Here is a 22,116-nt window from a genome sequence, read left to right on the forward strand (position 1 = left end):
AGTGAAGAGCTTCTAAGGTCACAAAGACTCAATTCCCTGCCTTCTGAGGGCTGTATCATGTGTTGGAGAGAATGGAGAAGGGCCTCTGTCGAGACTATGCTTCCCATCGTAGCATCAGAGAAAATGACAGCATGTGTGATACATGCGGGTTAGTATGAGGTTGCCAGCAACCAGTAACAGCTGCTTAAAAGGTACTTCATGCTTTACCAGGATACCCGAGGGCTGAAGGATTAACATCTGAGCACACCTCTAGCCAGTTCCAATTGGGAAGCTCAGGTCTAGAAGATATCCCTGAGCACCTACCAGTGGAATGTGCAGACCCACAAGCAGCATTGTCCTGAGAGTTCCCCACCCCTTAACAGACAGTGCCCTATGTGTAAGAATTGCTAAGATGTAGACAAGAGTCATGGGAGCTGAGACAGGAGCATGGTGGGAGAGGGGCACTGGTTGGGAAGCCTCCCAAAAGAGGTGGCGCTGTAGTTCAGGCTTGCAGGCTGTGTGTGTAGTGACTGAGGGAGGACCCATGTGCACAGGTTTTGGAAAATGCCCATAGTGTGCCCGAGGAATGCATTAGCAGGAGTGGCATATGGGAGAGAAGGACAGGCTTAAAGGTCTGCCCCTCTGGGCAGTGGGGAGTTTCTAAGCAGGTCATGGCAGACTCAGACCTGGGCCCCTGCTCTCATGCTCACTCCCCTTCTTATGCAGCATTCTCATCAGGACACAGGGTGCCTTGGCATACCAGGCCTGGGCTCTGCAGTGCCACCTCTGTGTGCCCTCTGCTAGGCTGCACCCCCACCAGCTGATGTCACTGACAAAGTGGAATCAGAAGAGATACCATAGGAAAAGAGGATCCCTGAAATCTCCAAAAACTGTTAAGTGACCACAAATGGCTTCCGTGTTGCTAAAGCATGGTCACGAAGATATCAAAAGCGACATAATATTATCTGGGGTAGGAACAGCTGGGAGTTGGGGTTTGTTTCCATGGAAGCAAGAACTTACTGAGTTAACTTCAGGAGGGGTAGGCTCCCTATCACTGGAGATGTTCAATCAAGGACCAGCTGATGACCACAAGTAGGTTGTGAAGGGGACGGGAAGTGAGCCAGGGCCTGTCCAGGCTTGGATGCTACATACTTGATTGAAGCAACATGAGCTCCCAATGAAGAACACAGTTGCAACTTACAAAATTCAGATTTTATTAAACAAAACCACTGTAACTCAGTGGTTAAACACTCGCCTAGCATGTGTCAGGTCCTGGGTTTGATCCCCAGGGCCAAGAAAAAAATATACATTATTAAAACAAACCACATTAGAAAATTGCTGTCATTTAAAAATATCCACTGGGCTGGGGTGTAGCTCAGCGGTAGAGTGCTTGCCTGGCATTTGTGAGAGGATCTGGATTGGATCTTCAGAACCACAGGGGAATAAACTGTAAGCAATTTGCTGCATCAATAAGGAAATTTCTACAAATTTAATTCTGGAAGAGATTAAGGCACATGATCACCCTTATGGATGTGGACCCAAGGAAAGCTTCATTCCTGTGCTGAGAGTATCCAGGAGGGGCTCCCGCTGCTGCCACATAGTGGCTGGGCCTGACGTGTCTCAGCACTGCAGCAGGGGCACAATAAATTCCCAGGGGAAGTGCTAATAAAGCCTAGCATGATGTAGCACTGCACAATTTTTAAGGCAATTTCATAACCTTGACTCATTGGTAGTTTGGGTCATTATCCCCTTTTACAGATAAGGCTATGGGAAGTAAAATGGTCCAAGATCACATGGTTGATTATGGGCTGCCGCTGCAGTTTTCTCACTAGTATGGGCCTTGGCTCACAGCTGTTCTCCTGTTTTATAGTTCATCTCTATCTCTGCTACCTAAATCCCAAGCTCTCAAAACAAGTCCCCTCGAGGTTGAAAGCCTCATCTCAACCCAAGGAATGCAATCCAAAGGCAGATTCAGGTCCCAGAACCAGGTGAGAACAAAGCATCACAGTCAGCTCAACAACAGAGGAGCTGGAGTGACCAGCTGCGTCCACCCTGAACAGTACGTCCTGATGGACAGGAGCCCAGACCCCCATACTCCAACACTAGTTCTGTGACCTTGAGCAACTAACTCATTCTATTTTGCCATGTATAAATGGGGTAACTAACTACTGCCTTCCACACTATATAAGGCTCAGATGAGGTGAGTTGCAAGGCAAATCTGAGGGCTGTCATGGCTTTGCCCCTGTAGCGGTGGGTCTGGGAAGACATGTTGGTCTTCAGAGTTGGGTGGAAATGTGAAGTTCACATCTGTCAGGAATGTTGTCTGCCTGTCAGAATTCAGCCTTGGGCCATTCCCTATTTCAGTTTTCTCTTTACTCAAGATTTCTAGAACACAGTGCTTAGTCATCTATTCAGGTGGAGGTTTCAATTATTTGGTTAGAACTGAAGGCACTTTGATTCCTTCTGCCTTGTAGTCAACTTATATTGCTATATAAAGTACCATTTTAAAGCCCCAAATCATTGGAACTTGACTGTTTTATATGGTTCAAACTAATGAATGCATACAGTCTGTTTAAACCACAAGGGGATCAGGTACTGCATCCCCAAATGAAAAGCGAGAGAATATGCTTTAGCACCATCAGAGCTTCAAAACCAGCAAGGGAACTGACAGAATGCTGAGCTCCAAAATAGGTACGGGCCCTGGGAAGATGCCACCTTTCTCTGCTGGAGGAGCTGGCCTCTGAGGGCCTGGCCTTTGGCCTTTTCTCTTGGTCACTTTATTTTAAAAAAATGGGTTTGGGGGGTTTCCTTGGTCACATCTGAGTTAAGCAATCTATGTGGAGCATATCTAAAATTACCCAAATCCCAGTTTTTCTCCTAAGACAATTGGGAAAAATACCTGTGGTTGCTTAGCAAATCACCTGCTGATCCTTCCCCTGAGATAACAGTCAAATCTCCCAGGTTGAAATCCTGGCCTGAAGGGTTAGGTAGGGACCATTTTAGACTTGCTTGGTGGCTGGTGAGGGGGTTTCTGATCTGGGCTCCAAGACTGGCCCAAACCTAAGTCACTGTGGGTAACTTAAGGCAGCTCTTGCTTTCAGAACCTGTCTCCCCAAATGTACAATGAGATCAGGTTGATCTGTGAGGTCCTCCCAGCTTGGCCATTCTGAGTGAGTGGTAGCAGCCTGCTGGTCATTCATTCATTGCCTGGGAGGAAAGGGACTTTGTAAACTTTTCAGGTCAGGGTGCGTATAGGACACAGCTGCCCTTAGAAAGCTTCCAGTCAAGCTGGAAACACAGGTCCCAGATTTGTGGACCTTACAGTAAGAGAGATTCTTGTGGGCTGAGAAGACTGAGACAGGCAAAGAGAAGAAAGGCGTTTCCTGCGCATGTGGGGTGGGGTGGGGGTGGGGTGGGGTGGCACAGAGGCAGAGGTAGAACTGACAGTTCCGACTGGAGCCTCTTTGAAAAGAGCAACAGGACCTGCATGAGGCTAAGCCGAGGAGGGCAGACTAGAAAAGCCTTGAATGCTAAGGGAAGGTGTGTTTTGTTTTTCATTTTTGTAGTTCTTGGGAGTTCTAGGCAGATCCCTCTAGTTTTAAGATGAAGATGAGAGAGGGTTCAGACCAGGAAGTAAAAAGCCCTTGCAGTTGTTCTGAAGGGAGGTGATGGACAAGCTGAAGTAGGTGGAGAGCAGGCAGATCAAAGGAGCTTAAGGAACAGAAGAGCCACCGCTGTGCCACTCTCAGGCGGTTATTTACTGTGTGCTAACTATGTGCCAGGAGGGTCTAGGCGCTGTATGAAGATGGTTCTCTGGCTGAGCACAACTGCACTGACAAAGCCAGAATGCCAAAGCTCGCCTGTGGGTACGCCCCCTTCAGAAACCTGCACTGAAAGTAGTGTAGCGGAAGCCATGGTGGTGGGGGAAAGGGCAGCAGCAGTGTTGGGGACACGTTTGAAACTAGCCCCGGAAGAGGTTCAAAGCAACCCACTGATGGGGGAGCTAGGCCCGGGAGGTCTTAGAAAGCAGACCAGCTGCGCCAGGGACAAGCACTCCTGGGGCTCACTGCGCGGTGGTCCCTAGGGAAGCCGGGGGATGCTGATGGCCCCTTCCCAGAGCCGCAGGGCCGGGTACAGCGGCTCCTGGAAGACAGCGCGGAAGGTGTGCAGGTGGCTCATGCCGCCCGTCACGTCGTAGAAGGCGAGGACGCCGGCCTCGTAGTCCAGGAAGACGCCCAGCCGGTCGGGGTCATCGCGGGGCCTCAGGCGACAGCGCTGGCAATCGTGGAAGGCCCAGTATTCCAAGTCGAAGCGCTTGAGGCACCAGGACTGGCGGTTGCAGCCCAAGCGGGCAGTGGCCGAGGCCCCGCGGCGCCGCAGGGAGGGGTAGGCGGCGCCCACCCACCAGCCGGAGCCCGCCTCCTGCAGGTCCACTTCCCAGTAGTGGCGGCCGGCGGCGAAGCAGTCGCGACCCAGCACCTGCCACAACGCGTCGAAGCGCATCGCGGGAGTCGGCCCCAGGCGGCCCAGCAGGCTGCTGCGCACCGTCAGGCCGTCGGCGGAGAGGCGGAGGCGCGCGTGCATCGTGTCCGGATCCAGCGTGGGCGTGCGCGCGTCTGTGGGGGGGGCGGGGACACGGATATGCGTGGTGGGCGGGGTCATCTCCGGACACGCCCCCGCACCACGCAGGTGAGCAGGGCAAGAATGGGAACGCCCCGGGAATTACTGAAGGCGCGAGGGAAAGCCACCCTTTAACCCGATTTCCTCTGCGGCTGGAGGAAGGGGAAGGAGAGAAAATTTTACCATATATATATATATATATATATATATATATCCTTTTTAATGTTTGAATTTTGTACCATGGAATTTACCGCCAGTCTCTAAAAATTTATTATAAAGAATCCTATCACTGTTAACGCTGGGTGTGTGTCCTTCCAATCTTTTTCTGTCCTTAACTTGACGATTAGTTTTTCTTAATATTGGTATCATACTCCACATGCTCTTAGGTAATCTGATTTTTAAAATTTACTGATACATCGATGAACACTTTACCACATCAGATATTCTCAAGAGAGCATTTTGCAGGGCGCGGTGGATAGTGGGCACCACTAGGTGGACCCAATGTAGTCAATTACAGGAGTTGGGTTGGTTATTTATCTATTTATTTTACTTGTAGTTGGACACAATATCTTTATTTATTGTTATGTGTTGCTGAGGATCGAACCCAGCTCCTCGCACGTGCTAGGCGAGCCCTCTACGGCTGAGGCACAACCCAGCCCCATATTAATTAATTAAAGCCGAAGGGAGGCAGAGTTGGATGGAGATGTGATCACAGGAGGGGCAAAAAGATGGATACTTGCTAACTTTGAAGATGGAAAGAGTGGCTACAAGCCAAGGAATTCAGGCAGTCTCTAGTAACAGGAAAAAGGCAAGGGGGTAGGTTTTCCCCAGAAAGAAGCCCAGCCTTGATTTTGTCAGTGAGATTTTGTTGCACTTTCATCCTACAGAACTGTACATACAGAACTGTAATAGGGAAAAATACCTGTGGTTGCTTAGCAAGTCACCTGCTGATCCTTCCCCTGAGATAACAGTCAAATCTCCCAGGTTGAAATCCTGGCCTGAAGGGTTAGGTAGGGACCATTTTAGACTTGCCTGGTGGCTGGTGAGGGGGGTTTTGATCTGGGCTCCAATACTGGCCCAGACCTAAGTCACTGTGGGTAACTTAAGGCATTTGGGATAGGGGACACTGCTGGGGATGGAACCCAAGTCCGCTTGCATGCCAGGCAAGTGCTCTACCACTGAGCTACAACCCCAGCCCCAAATTTGTGTTGTTTTAAGTCACCAAGTCTGTAGTACAGGAAATAACACTATCTTGATGCATAAGCATGATCTATCCTTCCATTTATTTAAGCTGTCTTTAAATTCTTTAGTAATGTTTTTAGGGTTTTCTGTGGAGAGGTTTTACATATCAACTGTTAGATTCTTTCTTACTTTTAAAGAAAATGTTACTGAAAATAGTGTATTTTTAAAATTTCATTTTCTCCCCAGCGGCTCCAGAGGCTGAGGCAAGAGAATCACAAGTTCAAAATCAGCCTTGGCAAATTGGCGAGGCCTGTCTCAGAATAAAAAATGAAAATGGGCTAGGTAAGTGGTTCAATGATTAAATGCCCTAGGTTCAATCCTCAGTACCAAAATAGAGAGAGAGAGAAAGAAAAAATGTATGTCCAGTAATTCTTTAATTATTCTTAAAAAATAATTAGAAAATAAGGTAAGGCATATTCATCCACTCATTAATTCAACAAAAATGAACAAAATGGATTGAAAATGTAAACCTCTCTAAATGTTCAGCAGTATGAGAATGATTATATATGATCCATTCATGAATAATAATGTATTATTGAAATAGAAAAGTATTTAAGCTATACTGTTGTTAAAAGAATATAATAGAATATAAAATATGAAAATATGCTTCCAATTGAAAATACCCATACATGTATGTTTTGTAATGTCTGAAAAAAATAGATAAAAATATTAGCAGCATTTATTTCTGGGAGAGGTAGTTGTTTTCCTTTGTACACCTATATTTTGTGATTTTCTTCAAGATTTGCCTCTATAATTCTCTTATTTATTTATTTACTTATTTATTTATTGGTAGTTGTAGATGGACATCATGCCTTTATTTTATCTGTCTCATTTTTATGTTGTGCTAAGGATCCAACCTAGTGCCTCACACATGCTAGGCAAGCGCTTTGCCACTGAGCTATGGCCTCAGCCCCTCTTTTTAAAATTTTTTAAAAATTTTTATATGTTATTTTTAGTTATACATGACAGTAGAGTCCATTTTGATATAACTATACAATATAATTATATCTTATTCTAATTAGGACCCCAGTCTTGTGGATGTACATGATAGTGAGAGTCACTTTGGTGTATTCATATATGTACACAGGGAAGTAGTCAGAGTCATTCCACTATCTTTCCTTTTCCTGTCTCCCCTCCCTTCCCTTCATTCCCCTTTCTCTAATCCACTGAACTTCTATTCTCCTCCCACCCACCCCCCTCCTGGCAGGATTTGCCTCTATTATTTTCTTCCTACTATTATTTTCTTTCAGTGCTGGGGATCAATCCCAAGGGTCTTTGTATGCTAGGCAAACACACTACCTGTGAGCTACATCCCGGCCTCTTACCTATAATTTTTAAGGGAACAGAGATATTCACAATATATCAGTAAATGAAAACACAGACCATAAAAGAATGTGTATAGTATGATACCATGTTACATCACTATATGTACATTAGCTATGCAAAATAAAAAAAGGTAAAAGGACAAATCATTCTAGTTAAATATGGGAAAGATTTTCAGTAATATCCTTTGTTTTCTAATTTTGCTACAATGAACATCTATTATTAAAAGACTACTAATAAAAGTTTTTGAAAAAACCAAAACATAAGTTGGGTCTCTTTAACAGAAAACGAGGGGGTGGGGGGCTCTCATTGCTCTTCCCCCCCCTGCACCTGTCCTTCCCATCCCCTCCACCTTCTCTCCACTCCTGGGGTCTTACATTTTAAGAAGAGCGATCTCTCTGGTGAGGGGCTCGTTTTCAGCAGGGTCCCAAGTGTGGTGCTGGAGGAGCCTGAGAGTTGGCAGTTGATGTCTGAAAGGAAGAGTGATAAATGATCGCCTAGAGCTCTGGGAGCAGCACAGATCCACACACAAAAAAGATTCGCACACTCTCCTCTCCTGGAATAGGAAATGCAAATTCACAGTGACCCAGATGCTCCAGGACCACAAGTAGCTCGGCGGGGGCAGGCCATGGAGAGCCCTAGAGTAGATCAGCTCCTGAATGCAGCACTCTGGGATGGGAGGCAGCCTCCAGGTGGAGGTTGATGCCAAACCATTAGAGCTGAGTCCTGGGAAGGATCCAGTTCTAAGAAAAAGGGCGGGAGGCTGTCCCTTCAAGAGCATTCAGGGGGGCACCTTGGTGAGTTCACCACCTCCCCAGACCAGCTCCTCAGAGGCACCCCTGCCCCACCCATCGCTCTCAGGGCACTCATTCATCCCCATGGCCTGCGATGGTTGTGGGAGGCCAACCTCTAGGAGAAGAAGGTCTCTCTCCTCTCCCTAGAACTCTAGAACCATCCATCCTATTACCTGTGTGAGATCAGCACATGGTAGCTCAAGCCTCCCACACCCAGTAGGTCCAAACAGTCCTTCCCTCCAATCTTAAGGGCTCCTTCCCATTTCAGAAAATGGGACCTTCCTTCTTTTACCACAAAAGCACGGGCTATGTCATGGGCCCTTTGGGCCTGCCACATAGTAGGGTTCTGTCAGTGTTCTGAGCAAAGCATCACAGCGGTGAGTGAGTGAAGGAGTCAGGAAAGAACCTCTAAGTACCTGTTTTGTTCCAGGCCCTGTGGGGATCTTGGAGCTGTACCCAAAGTAGTCTCTGCCCTTCGGACATTTGTGAGGCCCTGAATCTATCTCATCAACACCCCAGGAAGGACATGGGTCCCAGAGAAGAAAGGGAGAGGAGTGAGGGCTAGCCACCCTGCTGGGAGCCCAGAGTGGGCAAGGCTGAGGTGTGACAGGGTTGCAGGAATGGTTGGGACAGAGCAGAGCCCTGTGGCTGGGGAGAGGCAGGCAGACACCATCTTGGGAAGGGTAGGAGGTGATGTTGGAGTCATAAGTGAGGCTGGGCACCAGGCCCAGGAGCCCTTGCCTGCCCAGACAAGGGCCTGTGTGAGAGGGAGACATGATTTAGGGTGGCAACCCTTGCAGTTGTCTCTGGGTGACAGAGCACTTGGGAGTTAAGGACTCAAAGTTGGTCACATGGTGACTTACTTTCCTTCAGGCGAACATCTAGTGGTGTCTGAAACGTACTCTGCATGGCTTCCACAAGGCCCTTAAAGAAACTCTTGATGGGCTCGAAGGACAGGGGCACGGGGTGGCTCAGCTCCCCGAGGCTCGCGTGCTGCTTCATCTCCTGCTCAGTGGCTGTGTAGGCCTGTGAGGGTGGCACAGGGGTCAGGGCAATGCTGGAGGTTGCAGGCGGCATCCCAGCCTCCATTGTGGCACCCAGGAACAAGCCCAGACCAGGCACCAGACCCCAGCTTACCCCAGCACCCTGGCTAGCCCAGGCCATGTCCCCAGAGCAGCGCCACACAGACAGCCTACGGGCCTGAGTGGAAGGCATGTGGAGCTCATTTCAGGGCTGGTGCTGCGGAGTCCCTCCTTCCCTCCCTCCGAGTTTCCCTCCCTCCCTTCCCAGTGCTCTGAGGCCTCCCCCACGGTAGCTTTGAGGAACAGAGGCAGGAGCCAGTGACTACCTGCCCTTAGGTGCTCTCCATCTCATGGGGTCCCTCCCTATGAGGCTTCAGCCTTGGAGACACTTAACAGGGGTCTACCTCAGGCACAGGGCCCCAGAAAGAGAGGCCAGTCTTCCTGAAGGAGGAGTCCCTGGGGCTTGTCCACAGGATAGAGCAGGAGACCATGTCCCAGGAGGGAAACTGAGGACCCTGGAAGGTTCAGTTGGAGAGATGACTGTGGGGGGTGTGGCCACCACAGAGGGCATGTGTCCTGTTTTCCAGCTGACAGCCACCTTAGCTGTGTGGCTTTGCTAAGTAGAAGCCAGGAAACTCTCCCTTCCCAGCTCTCTTTGCACCAGGGCACAGGCATGTGATGAGATCCCACCAACTCAAGTCCAGGATTTGGAAGTGAGGGGGAGGTAATGATGGTGGCATGTGGCTCTCAGGGACAGTGGCGCTGGAGGCCTGAGGTCTTGCCCAGCAGAAGCATGGTGGGGTCTACACCTGCACAAAACCCCCTGTGGCCTGGTCTTTCCTCCTGACTCTCTGGTCCTCCTGGAGGTCCTGTGGGTGACCTCATACTCCTTCATAAACTCTCTATTGTTGTTTTTGTGGCCCAACCCAACTCAGGGACATGTGCCACCAAACTACATCCTCAGCCCTTTTGATCTTTTATCTTGACATAGGGTCTCATTAAGTTGCTCAGGCTGGTCTTGAACTTGCGATTCAAGACCTACCTCAGCCTAGGAGTAGCTGGGGTCACAGGCATGCCCCACCTCTCTTGGCTCATCAACTCTTTCCTTGCTTAAAACCGTTATATTCCTATACTACAGTTACGAGCCTGTATTCCCAGGTTTCAAAAGGGTTGTCCTGGGCAAGGAGGGAGATTGCCCCAGGTGAGCAGGCCTTGGCTGGCAGGCAGAGCTACCCCACAAGGCCTGGGTGGATGGGTGCCCCACCTGGCGGGAGCCTATGTGTTGGGAGGGGGCTGAGGGAGGCTTCCAGTCTCACCTGGCCGAAGAAGGCAAGAGCCCATACTCACTTTGGTGGGAACCAGGGCTAAGGTTCCACTTAGAGCTGACCAGGGGACAGAACACAAGCAGAAAAATACAGGGGTGGCTGGAAGCAGCCCCAAGAAGGTGGGAGGCTGGCCCGAAGAGTATGTAGGTGGGGTAGGGCTGGGGTCCAAGAGGGGACAAAACGCTACCATCTGGTAACTCAAGCACCCATGTCTGGCAGGACCTGATACACAGTAGATTCTCAACAGATCTGTATGATGGATTAAATGAGTGAAATTGAGCACATCTGACTTTCGCCTTTGTAGACTCAGAGAAAAATCCCCACCAACCCAGCCACCATTTCTCAAGCAGGAAACCCAAGTACCACCTTGGATCCGTCCTCACCCTCCTCTTCCAAACTCCAATCCTGTTGCGTCTCTGAACCTGCCTTTCCCCGCCCTGTTGCCCCTACCCGGGTCCTGGCCACCATCATCTCTCCCCGGGACCCCATGGTGTCCCCTCCAACCTCCGGCCTTGGAGGGACCCCAGTCCATTCCCACCCCATCACCTAAGTAACATGCCCAAGCCAACGCTTTCATTCCTCAGTTCCAAACATCTCTTTACAGTACAAACTCCTGCCTGCCAGGTTCTCACGGGTCCATATTTCCAAACTGCCCGGACGTCCTCTCTGAATTGTCCCTCTGTTAACACCTACTCATTTTTTCACACCCCCCTCTACAGCAGCCTCCTCCTAGAAGTCTTCCCTGACCTGGCCCCACCCCCATAGACAGTGAGATCATTTCTTGGACATACTTTTGCTAATTTGCTTGAGCTGCTTTGTATACATCTGTTTCTTAGCATGTCTCTCTGCCACACTGTGAGCTCCTCACGTTCTGCAGATGGCCCAGCTCAGTGTGTACTGGAGGAATACATAAACAAATGAACAGGAGAGAGGGATGATGAATGGTCAAAACCAGGAGCTCTGGCACAAGAAAATGGAAGAAAGCAATGCCAAAGCCCCGAAGCTGTGTTTTATGATACCAGAATCCCCTCAGGAGAGGTGTCTTAACACTCTAAGCAGAGCCAGGCACGGTGTGCACACCTGTAATCCCAACTACTTGGGAGGCTGAGGCAGAAGGATTGCAAGTTCGAGGCCAACCTGGACGACTGTCTCAAAACAAAAATGAAAAAAATAAAAAAAGGGGCTGAGTAGCTGTTGTGGTGGGTCACACCTATCTTCCTAGCAACTCTGGAGGTGAGGCAGGAGGGTCACAAGTTCCAGACCAGCCACTGCATGCAACTCAGAAGACCCTGTCTCTAAATAAAATATTAAAAAGGGCTAGGGATGTAGCTTAGTGTTAGAGCATCCTTGGGTTCAATTCCCAGGACAGTAAAAGAAAAATCAACAACAACAACAACAACAACAAAACACTGCCTTGTGGATTGGATTGGTTCAGACACATCTGGGTGTGATCCCAGCTCTGCCATCTGGCAGCTATGTGAGCCCACTTCACCTCCCTGAGCCTCAAATTCTCATTTGCAAAAATGGGATGAGAAGTCCACTCTGTAGAGTTGTAGTAACTATCAGAGCTGAGATACAAAAAATGCTTAGAACACAAAAGCCCTTGAAAATGATGTTGGCTGATACTATTTAATTAGTCCAAGATGTCTCTCATCTTCCTGACAACATGCACTCTCTGCACACTCGTGCACGAGCAAGAAAATCCACATGCTGACAAGCAGATCTCCATGCCCTTTACATGTTACAGGAACACTGTGCTCAGGGCCATAACAGCTGAGGTGGAATGGGGTGGCATGTGGCAGCAGCAAGAGCAGAGACCCCAACTTACCTGCAGCAGTTGAACAGGGTTGGGCTCCTGGCTGATACCCCAGACCCTGCTGGAGAGACTGCCCATGACGTCAATCTGCTTCCTGCAAGACTCCACTTGCTCCCTGTACACCTGGAGGGCCCCCTGCATGTTTTTATCAATGAATTTTTTGGCCAGCATTTCCTCTTCATCAAGTAGTAATCTGAGTTCAGTGAATTTGTCCGTCAGCCAGGTTTTACTTGACTCTGCGTGAGCCTAAAAAGAAAACCAGTTGCAGATGATAAGTTTGCCAATCAAGATTTCCAGAATAATTGACATGGAAAAAAAAACTTATAATGCCTACAAACTAAGTTTAGTAAAGTGACAGATACAAGATCAACTCATAACAACTAAAACTTGTGTAAGTACTGGCCAGCATCCATCAGAAAGTGCATGGAGAAATAAAGATGCTTTTTTTGTCTTTCTTTGGGACCGAGTATTGAACCCAGTGGTGCTTAACCACGGAGCCACATCCCCAACCCTTTTTATATTTTGTTTAGAGACAGGGTCTTGCTGTGAGGCTTAGGGCCTCACTGCTGAGCCTGGCTTTGAACTCCCAATCCTCCCGCCTCAGCCTCCGGAGCTGCTGGGATTTCAGGTGTGCGCCACTGTGCCCAGCTAATAAAGATGCTTTTTAAAGTAAGGAGGAAAATAGCAAAATATCTAAAAATAAACTTAACAGAAACGGAAATGGTCTGGGAGCGGAGCTCCGTGGCAAAGCACTTGCCCAGTTATCTGCAAGGCCCTGAGCTTAATTCCCAGCACCTAGATAAAGAAAAGAATAAAACTGTACTGAAAGAAAAACCTTCCAACTGCATGGAAGAAAAAACCATAGCATGGGAGGAAAAGACGAGCTCTAGATAGAGCAGAGGGTGGGAAGGAAGGGAAGGGGCAGGGGGCTAGCAATGAGGGTGGGATGTGGTGGACACCATCATCCAAAGTACATGCATGAAGACACGAATTGGTGTGAACATACTTTATATACAACCAGAGATATGAAAAATTGTGCTCTATATGTGTAATAAGAAATGTAATGCATCCACTGTCATTTATTTAAAAAAATATTTAAAAAAGAAAAAAAAAACATCCCTGATTGAGAAGATTCATTACTCTAAAGACACCATTTTTCCCCTTATAGGAACTGATCCTACAAAATGTGCTCACATGAGCGTCACAACCATGTGATTCTCACTATAGCATTATCCATGGAGTCCAGAGAAGAGTTGGGTGCAGTTTCCAATATGGGACATGCATGTATGTTACTTATATAAGTTATGCTACATTCATACTGTGAAATAATTTATAATAATGAAAAAGAATGCATTGTTCTCACATATGTTACAACATGGATGAACCTCCAAGACATTTTCCTAAGTGAAATAAACCAGCCACAAAAGAACAAATAATGTTATGACTGCATTTACACAAAATGCCTAGAATAGGCAACATAGAGACAGGAAGCAGAGTAGAGGTTACCAGGGGTTGGGGGAGGAGGAGTGGGAAGTGACTGTTTAATGGTTTCAGAGTTTCTATTTTGGGTGATGTTGTACAACCTTGTGAATTTAACTACCACCCAGGAATGAACACTTAAAACTGGCTGATTTTATGTTACGTATATTTTACTACCATAAAATATATATACATGAAGAATACAGTAGAGCTATGTGTCCTGGCTTGGTGGCAAGGAGCAAGTGTCCAAATAACATATGCACAATAATCCCACTTACACAAAACATAGCAAACACTGCATAAGGACACCTCCCTGTGTATATTTATTAGTGCAATGAAAATGTTAGCAGAGGTCCTGTCTGGAAGGAGGTGTGGGATTGGAGAGATGGGAATGACAGGCTCTCACTTTATTATTTCACTTATGAAATAATAAAATAGAAATCAATTGGGAAAAAAATTCCAAAACCATAAGCCAGCTCCTTTCATCAGCCCAAACATCTGTGTAATCCACGTAGCAGAAGGACCCCTGTACCTGGCCGGGCTTGGGGCAGGCTCCCCATGTTCTCTTCTTAGTGGGACTACTGTGTGGTTTGGCAAGACCCAGGAGGTGAGCTCCCCAGCTGGGTTTCCTCTATGGTTCTTTAGGTGGTGCTTGGCTTCTGGGGCTAGCTCATCCCTCAGACCTCATGGATTCAATTGGCTTTAGGATGGCGGGGACTTGGTCTGCACCTGCTGGCTCTGATAACAAAGTTGCAGTAGGTCCATGCACCTAAACATGAATACATCTTCACTGAATCCAAGGGAAGGAAAGAAAATGTGTTCCAAACCCTGGAGAGATGAACATGGTGGAGGCAACATAATAAATGAGAGGCAGGTGTCTCCTCCTAACCAAGCTGTGCCAAGCAGTGCCTTAGTCAAGAGCAATACACAGAAGAGGCTTCATGACACCACACCCAATGCAGGAGGAAGGATTAAAGACACCAGAAGAGCTGGGCGAGGTGGCGCATGCCTGTAATCCCAGCACCTAGGGAGGCTGAGGCAGGAGGATCAAGAGTTCAAAGCCAGCCTCAGCAAAAGCAAGGAGCTAAGCAACTCGGTGAGACTCTGTCTCTAAATAAAATAAAAAATAGGGCTGGGGATGGGGTTCAGTGATTGAGTGCCCCTGAGTTCAATCCCCAGTACCAAAAAGAAAAAAAACCGCAGAAGACTTCCTGTCTAAGCAGCTAGGGTTGGTCACACAACACAGCTAAGACAGGGGAGGGGAGGGGGAGGAGAGCGCTGATAATGAAACAAGGAAGTGCTGGTTTGGGCCACGTGGATTCAAAATGGAACTGGACCCCAGGTTGAACTGGCTGGGGTTTAGACACAGCTGGGTGCAGCTGGTGGCTGGTAAGAGCCTGACGGGGTCCAGCTGAGAGGAGCCTTAGGATTCTGAGAAAGAGGGAGACCAACCATGGAGCCCTGGGTCAGGGAAGGGCGGGGGGCTTTGTCCATGGAGAGCTGTCCACTATGTGAATCCATCTTGGGGTCCCATGGAGAGTGAGGGGACTGTGAGAAGGATGCAAAGAGCAGCTTCCTGAAAACTCAGTATGACACTGGACAGCCCTGCGGGGCACCTCTCCTGGGCTGTGCCACCTGGGAAGGGAGCCAGGCCCTCCAACCCTGCCCGGGCCACATGAGCTTTGGGGCCCCCAGGACTGCGATATGGTGGCTGTGGCTGTCCGGAGGAGGGGTAGCCAGGGCCAACAGGGGAGACCAGTGACATCAACATCAACAGCAAGACCTCACAGGGTCCTCATCTTTCCATTTCCAGTCTGGCAAAGGCTGGCTCGTGTCACCCCCTTGGTCCCCTGCTTGCATGCTCTGATTCCATTCCTGCAGCTTTGGTGGGTCCCAGAGTAGGATCTGAGGCTACTGAGTTCAGCCTCCAGCAGTTACTGTGTCGCATGCCAGCCCGTGTATCTCAGGTCCACATTTTTTTTTTTTTTTTTTGGTACTGGGGATTGAACCCGGGGGCTCTCAACCACTGAGCCACATCCACAGCCCTTTTTTTAAATTTTATTTAGAGACAGGGTCTCACTGAGTTGCTTAGAGCCTCGCTAAGTTTCTGAGGCCAACTTTGAATTTGTGATCCTACTGCTTCAGCCTCCTGAGCTGCTGGGATGACAGGCGAGTACCCCTGCACCCTGCTCAGGTACTTTCTGCTTTGTTCTGTGGGGCAGAGGGCTGAGCCCTGCAGTCTGAATTTCCAAAATCCTCCTTCACGGTTGGTTATAGAGAGAGGAGCTAGAGGGAGACCAGAGCGTGAGGCAGGGGGACTGCCCCAGCACCCCTTCACCAGGGCAGGCTCTCCCCGAGTCCCTTTCGTCCTCCAGCTCCCCCAGGGCAGGCCTGGTCTGGTTCTAGCTTCTGCCCTGGGGCCCTGGCCCCTGCACTCTGCTAACACTGGCCCAGGGGCTGGGGTGCCTCATGACCTCTGGTTGACTTCTTGGTCTCTTCCATGATTGAGCCATAGCTCCCTGGGCACATCCCTCTGCTGGACCCCTCAGAGTGGTTTCTGTCTGGGTACACTTGGTGGATGCAGCTGTAGCCCAGGTCCCACCTCGCCATGTGACCAGTGAGAAATTATTTCCTCGCTTTTTGTTTTGTTGACCAGGCTGGCCTCCAACTCCTGGGCTCAAATGATCCTCGTATCTCAGCATCCTGAGTAGCCTGGACAATAGGCTCCTGCCACCATACCCAACCTTGAGCCTCATCTAGAATAGCCTTTGGGCTGGGGATGTGGCTCAAGCGGTAGCGCGCTCGCCTGGCGTGCGTGCGGCCCGGGTTCAATCCTCAGCACCACATACAAACAAAGATGTTGTGTCTGCTGAAAACTAAAAAATAAATATTAAAAATTCTCACTCTTCTAAAAAATAAAATAAAATAGTGCTTTAGAATGGCCTTTGGCTCTGACAGCCTAAGTTCTTCTTTTTTTTTTTTTTTTTTATTCTGTACTGAGGGTTGAACTCTGGGCTTCACACATGTTATGCAAATGCTCTGCCAGTGATCTACATCCCAACCCTTTTTATATTTTATTTTGAGACAGGATCTTATTAAATTGCCCAGGCTGGGCTCAAACATGCCGTCCTCCTGCCTCAGCCTCCTGAACAGTTGGTATTATAGATGTGTGCCACTGTGCCTAGCTAACCTATGCACATTCTAAATCCCTAGCCTATATCTGGATTTGATAGTAATCAATTAAAAAAAAATCACACACACACACACTTTCTTATAATTTTTTAAAAAATCAAAAGCTTACTGCAGAAAATTTGGAAGATTCAGGCTAGGTGTGGTGGCATAATCTTGTAATCCAGCTACTGGGGAGACTGAGGCAGGAATATCACAAATTTGAGGCTAGCCTTGGTAATTTAGCAGGGCCCTGTCTCAAAATTTAAAAATAAAAAAAGGACTGGGGATGTAGCTCAGTGGTAGAGTACTTGCTTAGCATGTGTGAAGCCCTGGGAAAAGAAAATTTGGAAGAAACCGGGAAGAAGAGCATAGAAGAGATGTAGTGTCATCTGTTCCCATTTGAGTAGAGAGGGTTGCGGGCGGGTGTTGGATTTTCCCTGCACCTGGATATATTGGCCCCTAAGGTGCCATGATGGGGGAAGCCTGTTAACAAGGATGTGATCATAAATGGGTGTTGACTGGGGATTAATGATCCAGTCCTTCTCAATTGTGCCCTGAAAAGGGAGTGGGTGATTAGTCCTGGTCACTGGCTTCTGTACAACAGACTCTGGACCTTGCACAAACTTTATTGATCTGTTTACAAGGCTGTTTCCATGCGAACGGTCTTTCCCCTCATTTGCCACTGCAGGAGGCGTGGTTGCCCCAACCTCTCTGCCACAAACCACATGGGCCGCGACTCCACAGGATGCCTTAGGTTTCTCACACATGCTGTGCCTATTGCAATGTGTCCCTTCTAGGATCCTGTCCCAAAGAGGCAAATCAAGGGGCCAAAATATGTTCTCTGCACTACTGTTTTTGCATTAGGGGAAAACCAGGTATAATCTAACTGTTTGACATGCAGAAAATGGCTTGATGAATCATGGAATATACAAAGAATGGAATATACAGCCTTTAACACCGATATTGGCAGCATGCAACCCCAGCTACAGGTTGGCCAGGCAGGAGCTCAGGGGTTCAAGGCCAGCCCGGGGAAATGGACATAAATATTTTCTGATTCTGATATTACACTATAGCTATATAAGAGGTACACAATTCTTGGGGGCAAACTAGGAGGAGGTACACAAAACTTCTGTGTACTATCTTTGCAGTTTCCTTTGGATCTATGATTATTTTAAATCAAAAAGTTGCTGGAACCTCCACAGCCCTTAGGCCCTCCACGAGGGTCCTATGTCTTTCCCTGGGGACCTCCAAACTGTATCTGCTCAGGGATTTGCAGGCAGCGGACCTGCACCGTGGCTGTCTTCTTCAGGACCAACAGCCGGGCGCCTCCCCCACCCTTTGCAGGGAGGCACTCGCCAACTTTCATTTTCCAAGTTCTTTTGAACAGTCATATCTTCCTGAGCCCAGAGTCCTGCTTTTGGAGACATGAGGGACACTATTAATAATTAAACAGAGGCCATGAGTGTGAGCCACAAAGGTCTCATCACACTGGGGCACGCAGACACCTGGCAGATAACAGAGGTCAGGCAAAGATGGAGGCCTCTTCATGGCCTTAGCATGCTGTGGTTTTCAGGCCCTGCTCCACGCTACTGTGGGGCCTGGCTTGGGAAGAGCTGGTGCCAGCGGCTCCCCCGGCCAGAGCCAGTCTTCCCCTCTGCCTTGTGTGGGTCAGTCAGCAGCACCAGGCCTCTGTGAGGTGGGACCCTGTAGGGCATCCCCCATCCCAGCCCTCACTGTGAGGAGGGAGCCGCTGAGGCCCAGGGGAACAAGGACCCACCTGAGTTCTCACAGAAGGCGCCTAAAGAAGTGACAACTTTTTCATAGTCAAAGTGGCAACTCACAGTGTCAGACCCAACTTTGTGCCCAAAACCCTCAAAAGAATCCATTTAAGTAAAGATTGTACAGCTGGGCACAGAGGCACAGGCCTGGGATTCCAGCTACCTGGGGGCTGAGGAAGAAGAGTCACAAGTTTGAGGCCAACCTGGGCAACTGAGTGTAGTCCTGCCTCAAAATAAAAGAATAAAAAAGGCTGGGGGTGTAGCTCAGTGGAGAGCAGCACCCTGGGCACAATCCCCAGTGCCAATAAAAAAATAAGGAAATAGATACAGAAAATACACATTGTATGAAAGGGAAAGCGTGAAGAAGTATGTATTTATACAATATATGTATACCTTATTTAATTTCATTCATGGCGGAGAGATCTTAAGAGAAATTTGTATGTTCAGTAAACTGAATTTTTTTGGTACTGGGATTGTACCCAGGGGCACTTAACCACTCAGCCACACTCCCAGCACCACCCCCTCCTTTTTATAAATTTAGAGACAGGGTCTCACTAAGTTGCTTAGGGCCTTGCTAAGCTGCTGAGCAGCTGGCTTTGAACTCATGATCCTCCTGCCTCAGCTTCCCAAGCCGCTGGGATTACAGGCATGCGCCACTGCGCCCAACTAGTAGACTGCATTTTGCTCTATTTAAGGCAATTTGGAGTGTGGGAGGTGGAGGTCTAGAAGCCCCAGGAGAGAAGAGCAGCTGCTACAAGATGGCGCCTTGGCGGTGGCAGGAGGTAGGGCTGGGGCGCTGGCCCAGGCAGATTCTCCCCGTGGCTGATGATGCGGCAGTCTCAGGGCCCTCACTTGCATGCCCACTTCATGGTTCTGCACTGAATTTGTCCGTCAGCTCCAGGTCCACCACACTGACCTCCCCTTTTAGATTGGTCTTTATTTTCCCTGATGCCATACTAGGGGACACTCACGTCTGAGGGGAAATGTGGACAACCCCACTGGAAGAGGGAAGAAGCGTCCACTTGCCTTGAGCTTCTCAGCTGCATCTTCTATCTGGGTGATGTTGCCAACTTGATGCTGCTTCTTGGTCTCCAGTTGCTGTAAACATTCTTGGATGAGTTTCTGTAGATGAGAGAATTAAGGGAAAAAAATTCAAATCTCTGTCCCTTTTCAGATAACAGACCCTTATCTCTATTCACTCCTATGCTTTTTGTCAGCAGAGGTATCTGAGAACTGGAAGGTGAGATGACTCGCCCCAAGTCTGGTGGCAAACTGGAGGATAAGCTGAGACTTGGGCCACACTGATCCTTAGAGGCCACATAAGGTATCACTCAGGGCTGGACTGCTCCTCCTACCTGGCCCAGCTCTGCTTTTCGAAATTGCTATTTTTTCCTTCTTTGTTGCTTTTTTCTTTTGGTACTGGGGATTGAACGCTGGGTCTCACATATACTAGGCGAGTGCTCTACCACTGAGCTATATCTCCTGCCCTTTTTATTTTTTGAGACAGGGGCTCACTAAGTTGCCCAGGCTGGCCTCAAATTTACAATCCTCCTGCTTCAGACTTCCAAGTTGCTGGGATGACAGGCAGTTGCCCTTGCACCCAGGTCCTGTCCATCATGGGTCAAGAACACCCCCAACCTCCAGGTGCCTGTTTCCTCCAGACCCAGGTGTCTTGGGATCTGACCCATCCTTCAAGGCCACTTCCGATGACACCTTCCCCAAGAAATCTTCTGGGGCATCCTGCCTCCAGTTCTCTTCCATCTGGTTCTCACCACTACCTTAAAAGGCTTATCACACTGTAATGTCACCCTCTGTCCTCCCTCAACCAGCCAGGAACTCCTCCAGGTTAGAGAAGAATAGGATCAATGACTTGACACACCTATGGCACAAGGTATGGATAGATGTGATGGATGAATGGATGATGGACAGATAGGTGAGTTGTAGATGTGTGGATGCAACATGGGTGTGCAAAGAAAGGTGGTCAGGCAGGTGGACAAATGGAACACCGTATCTCTGGAAAGCAGCCTTCTTAACTCTGAATAACATAGCTCTGGGGAGCAAGTATTATTATTATTACAGCCATTTTATAGAGACCAACAGGAAGGCTCTGGCAGGCCTTGAACCCAGGTCTCCACCAGTAGCCCCCCAATGGGTCCAGTTTCTCCTTGGAATGCCAAGATTGTCACAGTGTGGTGGTGTTAAGTCATGCTGTGTAGGGAAAAAGTTCTCTCAGGGCAGGGCTCCTCACAGAGGACTTCTTTGGGATGGATATGGTAGAATCTAGGTCTGTAGAGACTGGAGAGCTAGGCAGACCTTCAGGGAGTCCAGAGAAGAGGGATTTGACCAGAGCCACAGAACAAGTTCAGAGCAGGGCTGGCACAGGAGTCCCGAGACCCTGGCCATTAACAGTGTTACATCAGAGTGAGGGATTCAAGATGAAAAGCATCTCCCTGGGTGGGGGCTATTGGCTGGTGGAGGACTGAATTCAAGGCCGGCTCCCGAACATTCCTTTTGTTATTAATAAATGGCTAATACTATTAACAGCTGGCTTGGGTTGTGGAGCTGCAAGGCATGCAGGGAAGAGAGGCGCACCCAGGGAGATAGAGGGGCCATTGAGGCCACTTCTAGAGCAATGGTACGATTCACAGTTGGGTCGCTTTCTGTGTGGGTGTTTGCCATCTGTGGGTAGATGGGGTTCACTTCTGTTAACTAAGAAGTAGCTTTTCTAATAGCCCACGGTAGTGGGGTGGACCATCATGGTGGTCAAGGCCAAGGACATCTGGGTACCAGCCTGGGCTCCCCAGTTCCCACTCCTAAACCCACCTCTTTTGAAGCTGACCAGGTGGTCTTGGATCACTTTTGCCCTTCCTCGGGCCTCAGTCTCTGGTTCTTAGGTCTATCCCCTTGATGACCTCTGGGGCCATCTTCACGTTTCCAGCTCCTAACAGGGAACTGACAGTGGGACCTCGGGCACGCGCTCTCCTTGTCCGTTACTCAGGGGTTCGGCCCCCTCCCCGCGCGCTACGCGCTCCCCACCTGCACCCGCGCTCCCCACCTGCACGTGGGCCGCCTCCTCCTGCGCCAGGCCCACCGGGTGGCCGCGGTGCGCGCCCAGCACCGGGCACAGCGCGCACACGCATCGGCGGCAGCGGCGACAGAAGAGCTCCGCGGGGCGGTCGCTATGTTCCGGGCAAAGCCAGCCGCGCGCCTCCTCGGGCCCCGCACAGCCGAGCCCCCCGGGGGTCGTGCTCCGCGCCCCAGCGCCCTCCATTCGCGCCCCCGCAGCGCGGAACCGCGCGGCTCCCACGGAATCGAAACCTGGCGGGGTCCGGGGCGGGGCGGAGGCTGGCCAGGCGCTGGGCGGCTGCGAAGCTGCGGCACCATCCGGCGGTGCCAAGGACTCTGCCTCCCTGCATCCTCCCGCCAGCAGGGTACTTCCTGCGCCTGCCCTGGACCGCAGGTGGCCACCGCGGAAAGCCGGGCTCGCTCGTATTGGGCTAAGTGACTGGAAGAAAATGGGCTTCCCTCCTAACCGAAGTTGGGTGGCCTTTCTGGACAGTGAGCATC

The 22,116-nt window shown here is 49.4% G+C and overlaps 1 protein-coding gene and 1 non-coding gene across 3 annotated transcripts; both read right to left on the reverse strand.

The window, feature by feature from the left end:
- Positions 1-1,169: 1,169 nt before the first annotated feature.
- On the reverse strand, positions 1,170-21,866 carry Trim14 (tripartite motif containing 14). Of its 2 annotated transcripts, XM_027930894.2 has the most exons (7): positions 21,605-21,866; positions 19,576-19,671; positions 12,134-12,367; positions 9,385-9,495; positions 8,822-8,984; positions 7,542-7,634; positions 1,170-4,595 (listed from the first exon to the last, which is right to left on the reverse strand). In XM_027930894.2, the coding sequence occupies exons 1-7, from the start codon at positions 21,818-21,820 to the stop codon at positions 4,060-4,062; spliced, it is 1,449 nt and encodes a 482-aa protein (XP_027786695.2). In that variant the 5' UTR covers positions 21,821-21,866; the 3' UTR covers positions 1,170-4,059. The 2 variants fall into 2 exon arrangements, with proteins under 2 accessions (XP_027786695.2, XP_027786696.2); XM_027930895.2 differs by lacking the exon at positions 9,385-9,495 and having other exon boundaries at positions 21,605-21,865.
- Trnaa-ggc (transfer RNA alanine (anticodon GGC)) lies at positions 5,712-5,792 on the reverse strand. The gene has a single exon. It is a non-coding gene; the product is annotated as a tRNA-Ala (tRNA).
- Positions 21,867-22,116: the final 250 nt, after the last annotated feature.

Source organism: Marmota flaviventris, chromosome 13, assembly GCF_047511675.1.
Source record: "Marmota flaviventris isolate mMarFla1 chromosome 13, mMarFla1.hap1, whole genome shotgun sequence".
NCBI classification, from domain to species: Eukaryota; Metazoa; Chordata; class Mammalia; order Rodentia; family Sciuridae; genus Marmota; species Marmota flaviventris.